The 12,654-nt window shown below is 46.9% G+C and overlaps 1 protein-coding gene across 2 annotated transcripts in view; it reads left to right on the top strand.

The window, feature by feature from the left end:
* cntnap5a (contactin associated protein family member 5a) overlaps window positions 1-12,654 on the top strand; it is a 110,610-nt gene that overhangs the window by 72,639 nt on the left and 25,317 nt on the right. For both annotated transcript variants that reach the window (XR_008833159.1, XM_056426110.1), the window contains exons 14-17: window positions 4,850-5,006; window positions 5,990-6,117; window positions 7,048-7,218; window positions 8,791-9,009. Coding sequence is in view for 1 of the 2 variants with exons in the window: in XM_056426110.1 (XP_056282085.1) it covers window positions 4,850-5,006; window positions 5,990-6,117; window positions 7,048-7,218; window positions 8,791-9,009 (675 nt within the window). In the remaining variant the exon portion in view is untranslated. The remainder of the gene's footprint in view (window positions 1-4,849; window positions 5,007-5,989; window positions 6,118-7,047; window positions 7,219-8,790; window positions 9,010-12,654) is intronic.

Here is a 12,654-nt window from a genome sequence, read left to right as displayed (position 1 = left end):
GAGTTTTAATTTCACATATTATTATTTCGGGCGAAATTAGGGTTAGGGCAGGAATATGCGTAGCGGCTATGGCTGTCGACAAAAAAATAGAAATTTTAATATATTTGAGTTGTTGAAAACAATTATGAAAATGTTCCATTTTATTGTGAAAATCCTGCTACTTTTCTACACCCTTCATGTAGTCGGCTGGTGGCGAGCAAGACAAAGGAACTTGGCTCTGGTCTCTCTCTCTCTCTCTCTCTCTCTTTGCAACTTGTATAACACATTTACGTCCCCAAAAAAAGATGTTAAAAATACATTATAAATGTAATATTCCCCGATCGTGTTACGTCTCTCATGGTATATTTGGTTTTCTCTCTTTTGGACGTAATGTACAAGAAACACACATTTAAATTTAAATGAACCCGCACAAATTATTTTTTTTAAGGAACAAACACATTTTTGGCTAGTTTTGAGATCCTCATCGCTTGAGAAATACGTGATTGGCCAATGCAGCCGTGTTGGTTAAAGCCCCTTCTGTTCTTTACTTTCTTTTTGGCCCCAGGATTTTCTGCATTCCCTCGGAATAAATGAGGGCGCCGGTCTTTTCCTCCGGGGCTACAGTAGTTCTGAACCTCCGTGACACGGGATGTTCTGCGCTTTGCGGCGTCGGGCGCCGGCTGAGCCTCCGGCTTCCTCTTCCTTTCTCACAATGTTCACAATGAGGTGGTCTCCAATCTCTTTCTGTGTGCATTCATCTTGAACTGCCCCCCCCCCCCCCCGCCACCACCACCACCAACCCCCCAAACATCCAAACATTTGCTCTTAAATCATGAACACATTCATGAAGTCCCAGATCCCCTGGTCCCCAGGTGCTGTGCATGCACAAACAAATAAGTCCATTATCACACCAGACATCAAAGGGAGGCAGGACAGACTCTTTTATGGCGTGCTGGAAGCACATCGGACATATTTTAAATATATTTGTTGTTCGAGTAGAAGAGATTCAGATTTGAGCTTCTATTGTCGTGCGGACTTGTGAGAACGCATTCATATTAATTACTGTGACTTGTTGCGTTAGCTTACGGAGAAAAGATGTTTGGAAAGCAGTCGACCGGATTTATAGACGAGAGTTTAACCGTGCAACGTCTTTCTTGTCAGTCAATGTCCTTGGAATTACCTCCAGCTGCCAACTGATTTATCCTGATTTATCCTGATTTATCCTGATTTTTCTTTATTCCATATTCGTGACATGTTGTGCTCATATTCAGATTCATACTAGTTTCTGGGTTCTCTACTAGAACATGTTTTACATGCTTCAATGCTAAAAAAAAACACCACATAATCTGAGTACACCTTTAATGAAATGCTCCGTTCTAGCGCCTGTCTCTTTAAGAGCCCCTCCCAGAGAAAAGAAGGAAACAAAGCCCAGTCTGATCTGATTGGCTTGCTCGAAGATTAGACGGTCTAATGAGCCTGCATGTGGCAAATCAATAATGTATTGTTGACTCGCATGTTTTCTCTCTCAGTCAATCCAACATGTCTCCTTTGCGTCGTCGTAGAGGTCACTCATAAGAGGGGGAAGCCAAATGGTAGATAGGCGTGTTTGCCTTGTTAAGCATCTGAGGTCTCAGAAGTTGACATGTTGACATGTTTTTTTTCTCTTATTATTTTTTCAAAGACAGCGTTCTTCGAGCAACACGCTCTCCGTTGTTTGTTTGATTGATGCGATACCAATTTCTACTGACAACGGCGGAATCTCAATTCACTGATTACCTGTACGTCTCTTTTGTTGCCCGTTCTGTTGCATTGTGGGGGATTTATTCTAGGGGACGCATCGGTATTAGATATCAGATATCGGGCCAATGGCGACTCTAAGCGGCTGGATCGGGTTTCGGGGACGATCGATATGATTTTATTTTTAAATTTATTTACGCTGGACATTTTATACCTTTTTTTAAGTCCTGACACTTGTATTCCAGTTAATTTTTAAGATTAAAAAAAAATAGTTCATTCAATTAAGTCATAGAATGTATATCTACGTATTTATTTGTTAAAGTTTAAACTTCTTTTTTTGTGTGCAAAGTTAGAAAAGCAAATAAAGTCAAGCTGGCCATTTTATAAATTGTTTAAGTCCTGACACATTTCCGGTTAATTTTTAAGATTTCTTAAAAAATAGTTTATTAAATTAAGTAATAAAATGTATATCAACTTATTTTTTTCTACAAAGTTAGAAAAGCAAATAAAGCCTTAAACGTGAAATAGTAATCCCGGTGTCCTCCACACAGTGAAGGTTTACAGCTTATGAACTAAACCCCGGTACTCGGAGTCGGCCAATAAGTATTGGCATCGGGTATTAAAAAAATAAACACAAATAAAGCAGAGTGATGCCTCCATGCCTCATGCAGCAGTTGTCAACATGAACGTTTCCATCATTCCGCGCCGGTCGATTCCGACGCGTACGAGCCGATGCAGCGCTGATGCATGCTGGGTAGGACGAAGGTATCGTAGCGTGTGACACTTGATGATGCATCGTGACACGGAGCTTAATGGGCTTTTCCCCCCCGCCGGTCTCGCCTCATCTCGGTCGCCGTGTGACGGATGATTGAGGCCGGACCACTTCGCCCCTCGGAGGAGGTGACGAATTACAGCGTTAATGTCTCACTGACGCACGGACGACGTGTCGGGAAGTAAACGGCAGCAGAGAATCACAACAACAACAACAACAACAAGGGAGAAAATAAGCAATTTTGAGTGTTTGTTTATTTAACGGGGACCACTCGGATGAACACCGCTACGCATAATTAAGCGGCAGATGCAAAGTATGTGGAGCGTCTCTGGTGAGGCTCTACAACGAATATGAGTGCTCAGTGTCTGAAGGTGTCGCCGCGTTGTGCTCGTGTATTCAAATCTGGCATATTGAGAAAAATAGAAGGAATAAATGTGCTTTAAAAAAAATCGAAAAAATTAAGAAATAAATATGCTTTAAAAAAACCTATGGCTAAAAAATAAATAAATGCTTACAAAATACATGTGGCAAAACATTTTCAAAAAATAGAAGAAATAAATGTGCTTCACCCTTGTGTTGCCTTCGGGTCAATTTGACCCGATTCAATGTTTCACCCTCCTGTCGCCTTCGGGTCAATATGACCCGATTCAATGTTTAACCCTACTGTTACCTTTATATTTACTAACATATTTTACCCTTGAGGTCAACATGACCCCAGCTATTAAAATCTCCAGAAAATTATTAGAATTAATATTGTTTTCCAAGTTTAAGTGTGAAGTACTTTATGTTTGTTTGTTGACTCCCGAAAGAACACCGACATTAAACATTGAATCGGGTCAAAATGACCCGAAGGCAACACAAGGGTTAAAAAAAACATATGGTGAAAATGTTTCTTAAAAAAGAAGAAATAAATGTGCTTTAAAAATATTTGTAAAAAGAAAAAGTGCTTTCAAAAAAACGTATGGCGAAAAAAAAAGAATAAAAAAATGCTTTAATAAAAAACGTGTGGTGAAACATTTTTACAAAATAAGAAAAATCTGCGGAGAAAAAAATCGTATGGTGAAAAAATAAAAAAAGAAGAAATAAATGTTTAAAATAATGTGTGGCGAAACATTTTCTAAAAATAGAAATAAATGTGCTCAAAAAAACACGGAAGGCAAAACATTTTCTAATGTTCTAATCTTTTGTTTCTTCACTCCCACTTGTATTTTCTGTATTTTATCTTCTTTATATTGTGTCACGGCCGGAGTAAGTGTGCAGCAGATGAAAAGGGGGGGGGGGGGAGGAGGTCAAGCCAGATGGGGATGGGGGGGGGGGGGTTCGGTGATTTAGTGTGAAGAGCTCATGGGTGACGGGCAACAAAACCTCAGATGATGGACCGACAAGGGAAGTGGGTACTGGTTTAAGTAGAGCAGACAAGTGTGTGTGTGTGTGTGTGTGTGTGTGTGAGGGAGGGGGTCAGGTGACCACGAGGATGACGAGGGGAGTTACTGCGCCGCGGTGGTGATAACTCAACGCGATCGCTTAGCGTCTCGTAATCACGTTTTAATCTGAAGTCGATTGAATGTATAATTACAAGGACGAGAAGACGTCGGCCATTTGTTCTGAACGTCTGAAGCCTTGAATTAAACGCTGAGTCATCGGAGAGAGACGGACGAAACTTTACAATAAACCTAAATGACCTTAAAACACGCCGTGAAAGGGTTTTAGTTGCACTGACTGTCAATGACCTTGTAGCTCCGCCCCTAAAGCGTCCCCCGCTTTATGGTCTGTTTGACAGAAAATGACCATAAAGATCTAAATGATGACATCATGCTGTATAGAAGAAGACTTGAAACTAGAGACTGAGACATGAATTCATGTTTACAATGTTTACTGAGGGAATACATCAAGAGAAGTAGAGTCACTATATAGACTTCTATACAACCAGAGGTGCCCCCTGGTGGTCAGGAGAGAGAATACAGCTTTAACACATGAAGCATAGACTTCTATACAACCAGAGGAGTTGCCCCCTGGTGGTCAGGAGAGAGAATGCAGCTTTAACACATGAAGCATTGACTTCTATACAACCAGAGGAGTCGCCCCCTGGTGGTCAGGAGAGAGAATGCAGCTTTAACACATGAAGCATAGACTTCTATACAACCAGAGGAGTCGCCCCCTGGTGGTCAGGAGAGAGAATGCAGCTTCGTGCTCATCTTATCTCCCAGTGCCCTTCAGGTGTACTTTTTGTGTGTGTTGCATTCTGGCCCGGTGAAGCGAATCCCTGCAACCCTCCAAATATAAAACTCGTGACCGTGACCCACTTGAGCTCCGGGCACTGGCCGTTGCCGCGGCGACCGACTGTCCGGTGTCTCGTTACAGACGGCAGTCCGCTGACCTGGTGGCTGGACCGTCACGGCGAGAGGCGGAGCTACTGGGGCGGCTTCCTGCCGGGGGTGCAGCAGTGCTCCTGCAGCCTGGAAGAGAACTGCGTGGACATGAACTACTTCTGCAACTGTGACGCCGACTCCGACGCATGGTACACACACACACACACACAGACACATACATTTTAGTTTATGATGTGGGTTTTTTGTCCGTATTGCTGCGACAATGTGTATATTGTATTCTTCAACCGCAGCATTTAATAATTAATAAAATTTGAAAGCCCTGAGGCGGTGAACGGAGACCAATTTAGCGTTTGGCTTTTTTTTTTTTAACCTCACATCTACATATTGACACATACATTTTTAATTGGGCACTTAGACCGTGCATTGTATTTAAAGAGATTAAAAAATACTGAATACATTTAAATCACATTTAAGAAGGTGCATGTACAGAAATACCTTTGGTAATACCTAGAAAAAAAGAAAATAGCAGAAAATACAATAAAGTACAAGTACCTCGACGTTGTACTTCCGTGTAGTACTTGAGTATATCGACTTAGTTAAACTACACGGCGTCCTCCACACTGATCAGATGAGTTATTGATTTATTGCGCAACCGTTTCATCGGGTGTAGGTGTGCCTAATGAACTGGCAACTAAAATGTACCAAAGCAGAACTTTATACACGGTTCCTAATTTGAATTTAAAAAATGTAATTTCAGTGCGATCTCATAATCTGAGATTTATTCATGAGCTATTATACGGCCCCGCCCCCATTGAAAGACGACGCATGATTAATTAATCAATTCATCCGTCAGGCAGCCGACGAATTCAGAGGGAATCCGTCGACTCGTTTGAGTCTCCGGATGAGTGATTGCCGATTATACGGCCGATCTAATACGACTTTACACAACCAGAGGAGAGAGAGAAGCTGCATGCGAGGCTCTGAGCGTCTTTGTTAACCGAGCGTTAATCTCCCGCCGAGCCGCTCGGCTCCGGTCGCCGTGTTTCCGCCGGCGCTGCGTTGAGATGAGATGTGTTTCCTCTAATGCAGAAGAATGGATGTCTTTTTATAATCTGGACCCCCCAGGACGGCGGCGTGTTATTTATTTCTTTGTGTGTGTGTGTGTGTGCAGGGCCAACGACACAGGGGTCCTCTCCTACAAAGACCACCTGCCGGTGAGCCAGCTCGCCGTGGGGGACACCAACAGGACGGGCTCGCGGGCCGTGCACCACGTCGGCCCGCTGCGTTGTTACGGAGACAGTAGGTGATCAACCTGCCGGGTGTTTGGGTTGCAGATAGAGGGTGGGGGGGGGGTTCGATCGGAGGCCAGAAGAATGAAGTTAATCTGTCGGGGCAACTGGCAGCGAGGAGCGTAAAACCTCGCGAAAAATCGGATTCTCAAAGTCCTGTTTCGAAGCCAATCAGGGGAGCCAAAAAAATGTGGGGCGACACAGAAAGGGAGGGGAGGATGGAGGGGGGGATGGGGGGGGGGGGGTGGACAGCAGCGCTGGAACATGAAACAGGGCGTAGATATTTAGTGCTCTGTGTCCCACACTGAGCTCTGGGACAAAGGGCAGCTCATCTGCAGTCAAATGAAGAGCAGCCCCCCCCCCCCCCCCCCGCGGTGATGAAGTGCAGACCCCCCGCGGTGATGGTTTAAAGTGCCGTTTTTTCAAAAGATGTTAAAATGTGTTTTTTTCCTACCCATCGGGAGACATTCCGGTCATAAGCTCGGACGATTATATCATAATTCTGTAATAACTGCATGTTTTGATATTTGAAAAGAGGAATTATGTCAAACTATAGAGCTGCACAACTAATCGAATATTTACCCCGAAATCACTATTTTGGTCTTCCCCGCGATGAAATGAAAACGATCGACCTTTCGAAATGCGTTTCTTAAATGTCGTGTTCATGGAGAGTTTTCACTCGGAGGTCGTCGTCACGGCGCTGGACCGCTTACACGTGCACTTTTCGCCGTTAGTGCACGCTCACCGGGACATGTGAACAAGGCACTGTGTAGAGCTTAGATTACATCAGAGAGAGAGAGAGAGAGAGAGTTCTCTCTCCCGTCTCGTTAGCTAAAATAATTTAGCTGTCGTCTACTTTTCTGATGTTTCCCTCTCGAGTGTTCCTTGCCTCCCTCCTCCCTCCACTTCACTCCCATCCTTGCCTCCTCTCTCCTTGCAGGGTCCCTGTGGAACGCGGCGTCGTTCTACCAGGAGGCGTCCTACCTCTACTTCCCCACGCTGCAGGCCGAGCTCGCCTCCGACGTCTCCTTCCACTTCAAGACCGGCGCTCCGTCGGGGGTGTTCCTGGAGAACCGCGGCCTCAAGGACTTCATCCGGGTGGAGCTCAGCTGTGAGTCACGAGGACGCCGCGGATAACACGCCGACGGGCGGAGTAGCCACGACACTCGCGCCGAGAGGAGCCGTCGGACATTATCATCCTGCGGTTCTCGGGGGGGAAATGTTCTGCGATCGGGTTGACGGTCCAATTTCCCAGAGAAAGCCGGCTGTCAGGTCTGTGGCGTGTGATGTGGGCCTAATGACACAGTCGACAGCTCCGGCGGGGGGGGCTAAGAGCGTGCACTTACTGCCCAGAGAGCCCTTAAAGAACACGCCGGGGGGGGGGGGGGGGGGGGGGTCTCTTCATGGATTCACCGGAGGAGGAAGAAGAAGATCTATTCATGCTTAAAAGACTGACTTGTTTACACCGGCGCCATGAAAGAGATAAAGAGATAAAGAGATGCGCCGTGGTTGTAAGGTTTATGATCGTGGAGCCTGTGAGTCTCTCAGCTTTGTCTTGTAGGCAGTTTAAAAATATGTTTGCAGTGGGGTTTTTGTCTCACAAACCTGAGAGTGGGTTGGGGGGGGGGGGGGGGTAGGACATTTACATATCTTTTTAGGGAGCACATTTTTCCCACTATGACTGAACTCCAGGAGCATTTCTAAATACATTGGGGAACATCTTATGAACAAAAAACAAACAGAAATCAGACAATCATATTACATTGTATTCTTATTTCTTTGTGGTTATTTCTCGTTTTTACATTTCTTAAACAACTAATAACAATTATAACTTGTTTTAATTATAATTCAAAATTATATTTATTGGGGGGGCGCTTACTGCCCAGAGAGCCGTCATGAACCGGCTCGATGTGGGAGAACCGGAGGAGGAAGAAGATCTATCTATGCATCAAAGATTGACTTGTTTACACCGGCGGCAATAAAGAAATACTCTTTTATTTTTTACGATTACGCTAAACAATGGGGGAAACCGCTCGTCCCTCAGCTATGTCTTGTAGGCGTTGGAGAGAAAAAAAGTTTACAGTGGTTTAAAAAAATAATAATTTAATAGATTTTCAGTTTTATTCCCCCAGGGAGAGGATTGTGAGGGCAATTAGAGATGGAAATTTAAAACCTCATACCCGACCCACCCAATGTAGGGTTACAGGCTATGGGACGTTCAGGTACATTCAGGTTCAGTCAGGTACATTCAGGTACATTCAGGTACATTCAGGTACATTCAGGGGACGGAGACGTGGACAAAGTGAAATAATCAATCAGGCCAAGTAAAGCCATTTGGAAATCAAAATAATAGAGTGAGAAGTTGTATGGAAAAAAGAATGAGTAATGGATAAAGGAGACAAATTAAATACAGTGGGGTTTTAGTCTCACAGACCTGGGGGAGGGGGGGGGGGCTATTTGGAGCCATTATGTATTGCCGCAGCGTCGGGGAGACGTTGTGAAATATTGACGAGCTGTCAGCCCGAGCCCCCCCTCATAAATCTATTCAGGTCATCAAGTTCTCCCAGCAGCATTGTATCGCATTGCATCAGAAAGGGAGAACAGAGAGGAGCGTAAGAAACACCCAACGCCACATGCAGCTGACCGCCGGTGTGTGTGTGTGTGTGTGTGTGTGTGTGTCCAGCTCCCTCAGTGGTGACTTTCTCCTTCGACGTGGGCAACGGTCCAGCGGTCCTGACCGTGAAGTCCCACCTGCCCCTGAACGACCGGCAGTGGCACTCCGTGAGGGTGGAGCGCAACGTGAAGGAGGCGTCGCTGCAGGTGGACCAGCTCCCGCCGCGCCTCCTGGAGGCGCCGGCCGACGGGCACCTCCGCCTGCGGCTCAGCAGCCAGATGTTCGTCGGTAAGGGAACGCCGGCGTGTTCAAGACCAGCCGGCGGGGAGATGTTCGCGGTCCTTTCGGCTCGGCGGACGATCTCCTGTCGGCTCCTCGGGGACGGGGTCTGTGATGGGAACGGGTCTGTGATGGGAACGGGTCTGTGATGGGAACGGGTCTGTGATGGGAACGGGTCTGTGATGGGAACAGGTCTGTGATGGGAACAGGTCTGTGATGGGAACGGGTCTGTGATGGGAACAGGTCTGTGATGGGAACGGGTCTGTGATGGGAACGGGGTCTGTGATGGGAACGGGTCTGTGATGGGAACAGGTCTGTGATGGGAACGGGTCTGTGATGGGAACGGGTCTGTGATGGGAACAGGTCTGTGATGGGAACGGGTCTGTGATGGGAACGGGTCTGTGATGGGAACGGGTCTGTGATGGGAACAGGTCTGTGATGGGAACGGGTCTGTGATGGGAACGGGGTCTGTGATGGGAACGGGTCTGTGATGGGAACAGGTCTGTGATGGGAACGGGTCTGTGATGGGAACAGGTCTGTGATGGGAACGGGGTCTGTGATGGGAACAGGTCTGTGATGGGAACGGGTCTGTGATGGGAACGGGGTCTGTGATGGGAACGGGTCTGTGATGGGAACAGTTCTGTGATGGGAACGGGGTCTGTGATGGGAACGGGTCTGTGATGGGAACGGGTCTGTGATGGGAACGGGTCTGTGATGGGAACGAGGTCTGTGATGGGAACGAGGTCTGTGATGGGAACGAGGTCTGTGATGGTAACAGGTCTGTGATGGGAACGAGGTCTGTGATGGGAACGGGGTATGTGATGGGAACGGGGTCTGTGATGGGAACAGGGTATGTGATGGGAACGGGTCTGTGATGGGAACGGGTCTGTGATGGGAACAGGTCTGTGATGGGAACGGGTCTGTGATGGGAACGGGGTCTGTGATGGGAACGGGTCTGTGATGGGAACAGGTCTGTGATGGGAACGGGGTCTGTGATGGGAACGGGTCTGTGATGGGAACGGGTCTGTGATGGGAACGGGTCTGTGATGGGAACGGGTCTGTGATGGGAACGAGGTCTGTGATGGGAACAGGTCTGTGATGGGAACAGGTCTGTGATGGTAACAGGTCTGTGATGGGAACGAGGTCTGTGATGGGAACGGGTCTGTGATGGGAACGGGTCTGTGATGGGAACGGGTCTGTGATGGGAACGGGTCTGTGATGGGAACGGGTCTGTGATGTGAACGGGTCTGTGATGGGAACGGGTCTGTGATGGGAACGGGTCTGTGATGGGAACAGGTCTGTGATGGGAACGGGGTCTGTGATGGGAACGAGGTCTGTGATGGGAACAGGTCTGTGATGGTAACAGGTCTGTGATGGGAACGAGGTCTGTGATGGGAACAGGTCTGTGATGGTAACAGGTCTGTGATGGGAATGAGGTCTGTGATGGGAACGGGGTCTGTGATGGGAACGGGGTCTGTGATGGGAACGGGGTCTGTGATGGGAACAGGTCTGTGATGGGAACGAGGTCTGTGATGGGAACGGGTCTGTGATGGGAACGAGGTCTGTGATGGGAACGGGTCTGTGATGGGAACGAGGTCTGTGATGGGAACGAGGTCTGTGATGGGAACGAGGTCTGTGATGGGAACGGGTCTGTGATGGGAACGAGGTCTGTGATGGTAACAGGTCTGTGATGGTAACAGGTCTGTGATGGGAACAGGTCTGTGATGGGAACGAGGTCTGTGATGGGAACGGGTCTGTGATGGGAATGGGTCTGTGATGGGAACGAGGTCTGTGATGGTAACAGGTCTGTGATGGTAACAGGTCTGTGATGGGAACAGGTCTGTGATGGGAACGAGGTCTGTGATGGTAACAGGTCTGTGATGGGAACGGGTCTGTGATGGGAACGGGTCTGTGATGGGAACGGGGTCTGATGGGAACGAGGTCTGTGATGGGAACGAGGTCTGTGATGGTAACGGGTCTGTGATGGGAACGAGGTCTGTGATGGTAACAGGTCTGTGATGGTAACAGGTCTGTGATGGGAACGAGGTCTGTGATGGGAACGAGGTCTGTGATGGTAACAGGTCTGTGATGGGAACGGGTCTGTGATGGGAACGGGGTCTGATGGGAACGAGGTCTGTGATGGGAACGGGTCTGTGATGGGAACGGGTCTGTGATGGGAACGGGGTCTGTGATGGGAACGAGGTCTGTGATGGGAACAGGTCTGTGATGGTGGCTGCTGGTTGAACTGGAGACTTGGACTGGGAAGACTGGCCTGAAGCTGGGAACTGACATTTGTGTCATTTGTCCCCATGTGTCAGTGTTCCCTGGGTCATATGTTCCCATGTTTCCTGGGTCATATGTTCCCTATGTTATATGTTCCCATGTTTCTATGTTTCCTTGGTCATATGTTTCCAAGTGTCTCTGTTCCCTGGGTCATATGTTCCCATATTTCTATGTTTCATGGGTCATATGTTCCCTGGGTCATATGTTCCCATGTTTCTATGTTTCCTGGGTCATATGTTCCCATGTTTATATGTTTCATGGGTCATATGTTCCCATGTTTATATGTTTCATGGGTCATATGTTCCGATGTTTCCAGGGTCATATGTTCCCATGTTTATATGTTTCATGGGTCATATGTTCCCATGTTCCGATGTTTACAGGGTCATATGTTCCCATGTTTATATGTTTCATGGGTCATATGTTCCCATGTTTCTATGTTTCATGGGTCATATGTTCCTATGTTTCCTGGGTCATATGTTCCGATGTTTCCAGGGTCATATGTTCCCATGTTTCTATGTTTCATGGGTCATATGTTCCCATGTTCCTATGTTTCCTGGGTCATATGTTCCCATGTTCCGATGTTTACAGGGTCATATGTTCCCATGTTTATATGTTTCCTGGGTCATATGTTCCCATGTTTCTATGTTTCATGGCTCATATGTTCCCATGTTCCTATGTTCCCTGGGTCATATGTTCCCATGTTTCTATTTTTCATGGGTCATATGTTCCCATGTTCTTATGTTCCCTGGGTCATATGTTTTTTTTAAATCCTTTGAGTCGATGGATGATTTCTCTGTCAGAAACGTTAGATTAATAATATTTCCTTTAAAGGAACGGTTCAGATGACTTGATCCAGAACTCAAATACCAGATGTACCTTTAAGGTCGACGCTCTGAAGCAACCTTGAGGCGACCTTCTCTCTCTCAGCTTCACCCGGCAGAAAAGTTGCCGAGTGTTTTTTTAACGGGAACTTTTACAGCAGTCGAAGTCTTCGTTCCCCGACTCGTACGAAAACTAGTTATTTTATTTCTTCACAGCTGAAACGGAGAGAATAAGACAGGAAAAAAATAAAAAATACAACCCGGCCCTGTCAGCTGCTGTGAAGAACTCTTGTACTTTAGTATTTTTCCCATTATTGCTCTGCTTCAGGAGAAATAACGGACCATGCCCCCCCCCCCCCCCACACACACACACACACACACACCACCACCACCACCTGACATTTTAATGTGCCTTTAATAATACCCCGGCCCTCTGGAGGGGACAGGGACCCCATTTTAAAAAAAGAAGTGTGTTCTCCTGTACTGTCGGCCCACAGTTCGTGCACTTAACGTGTCATTTAGCTTCAGAAATAATTCACCGAAGGAATGA

Source organism: Pseudoliparis swirei, chromosome 2 (genome assembly GCF_029220125.1).
Source record: "Pseudoliparis swirei isolate HS2019 ecotype Mariana Trench chromosome 2, NWPU_hadal_v1, whole genome shotgun sequence".
Taxonomy (NCBI): domain Eukaryota; kingdom Metazoa; phylum Chordata; class Actinopteri; order Perciformes; family Liparidae; genus Pseudoliparis; species Pseudoliparis swirei.
This window is presented reverse-complemented; position numbering and strand designations above follow the sequence as displayed.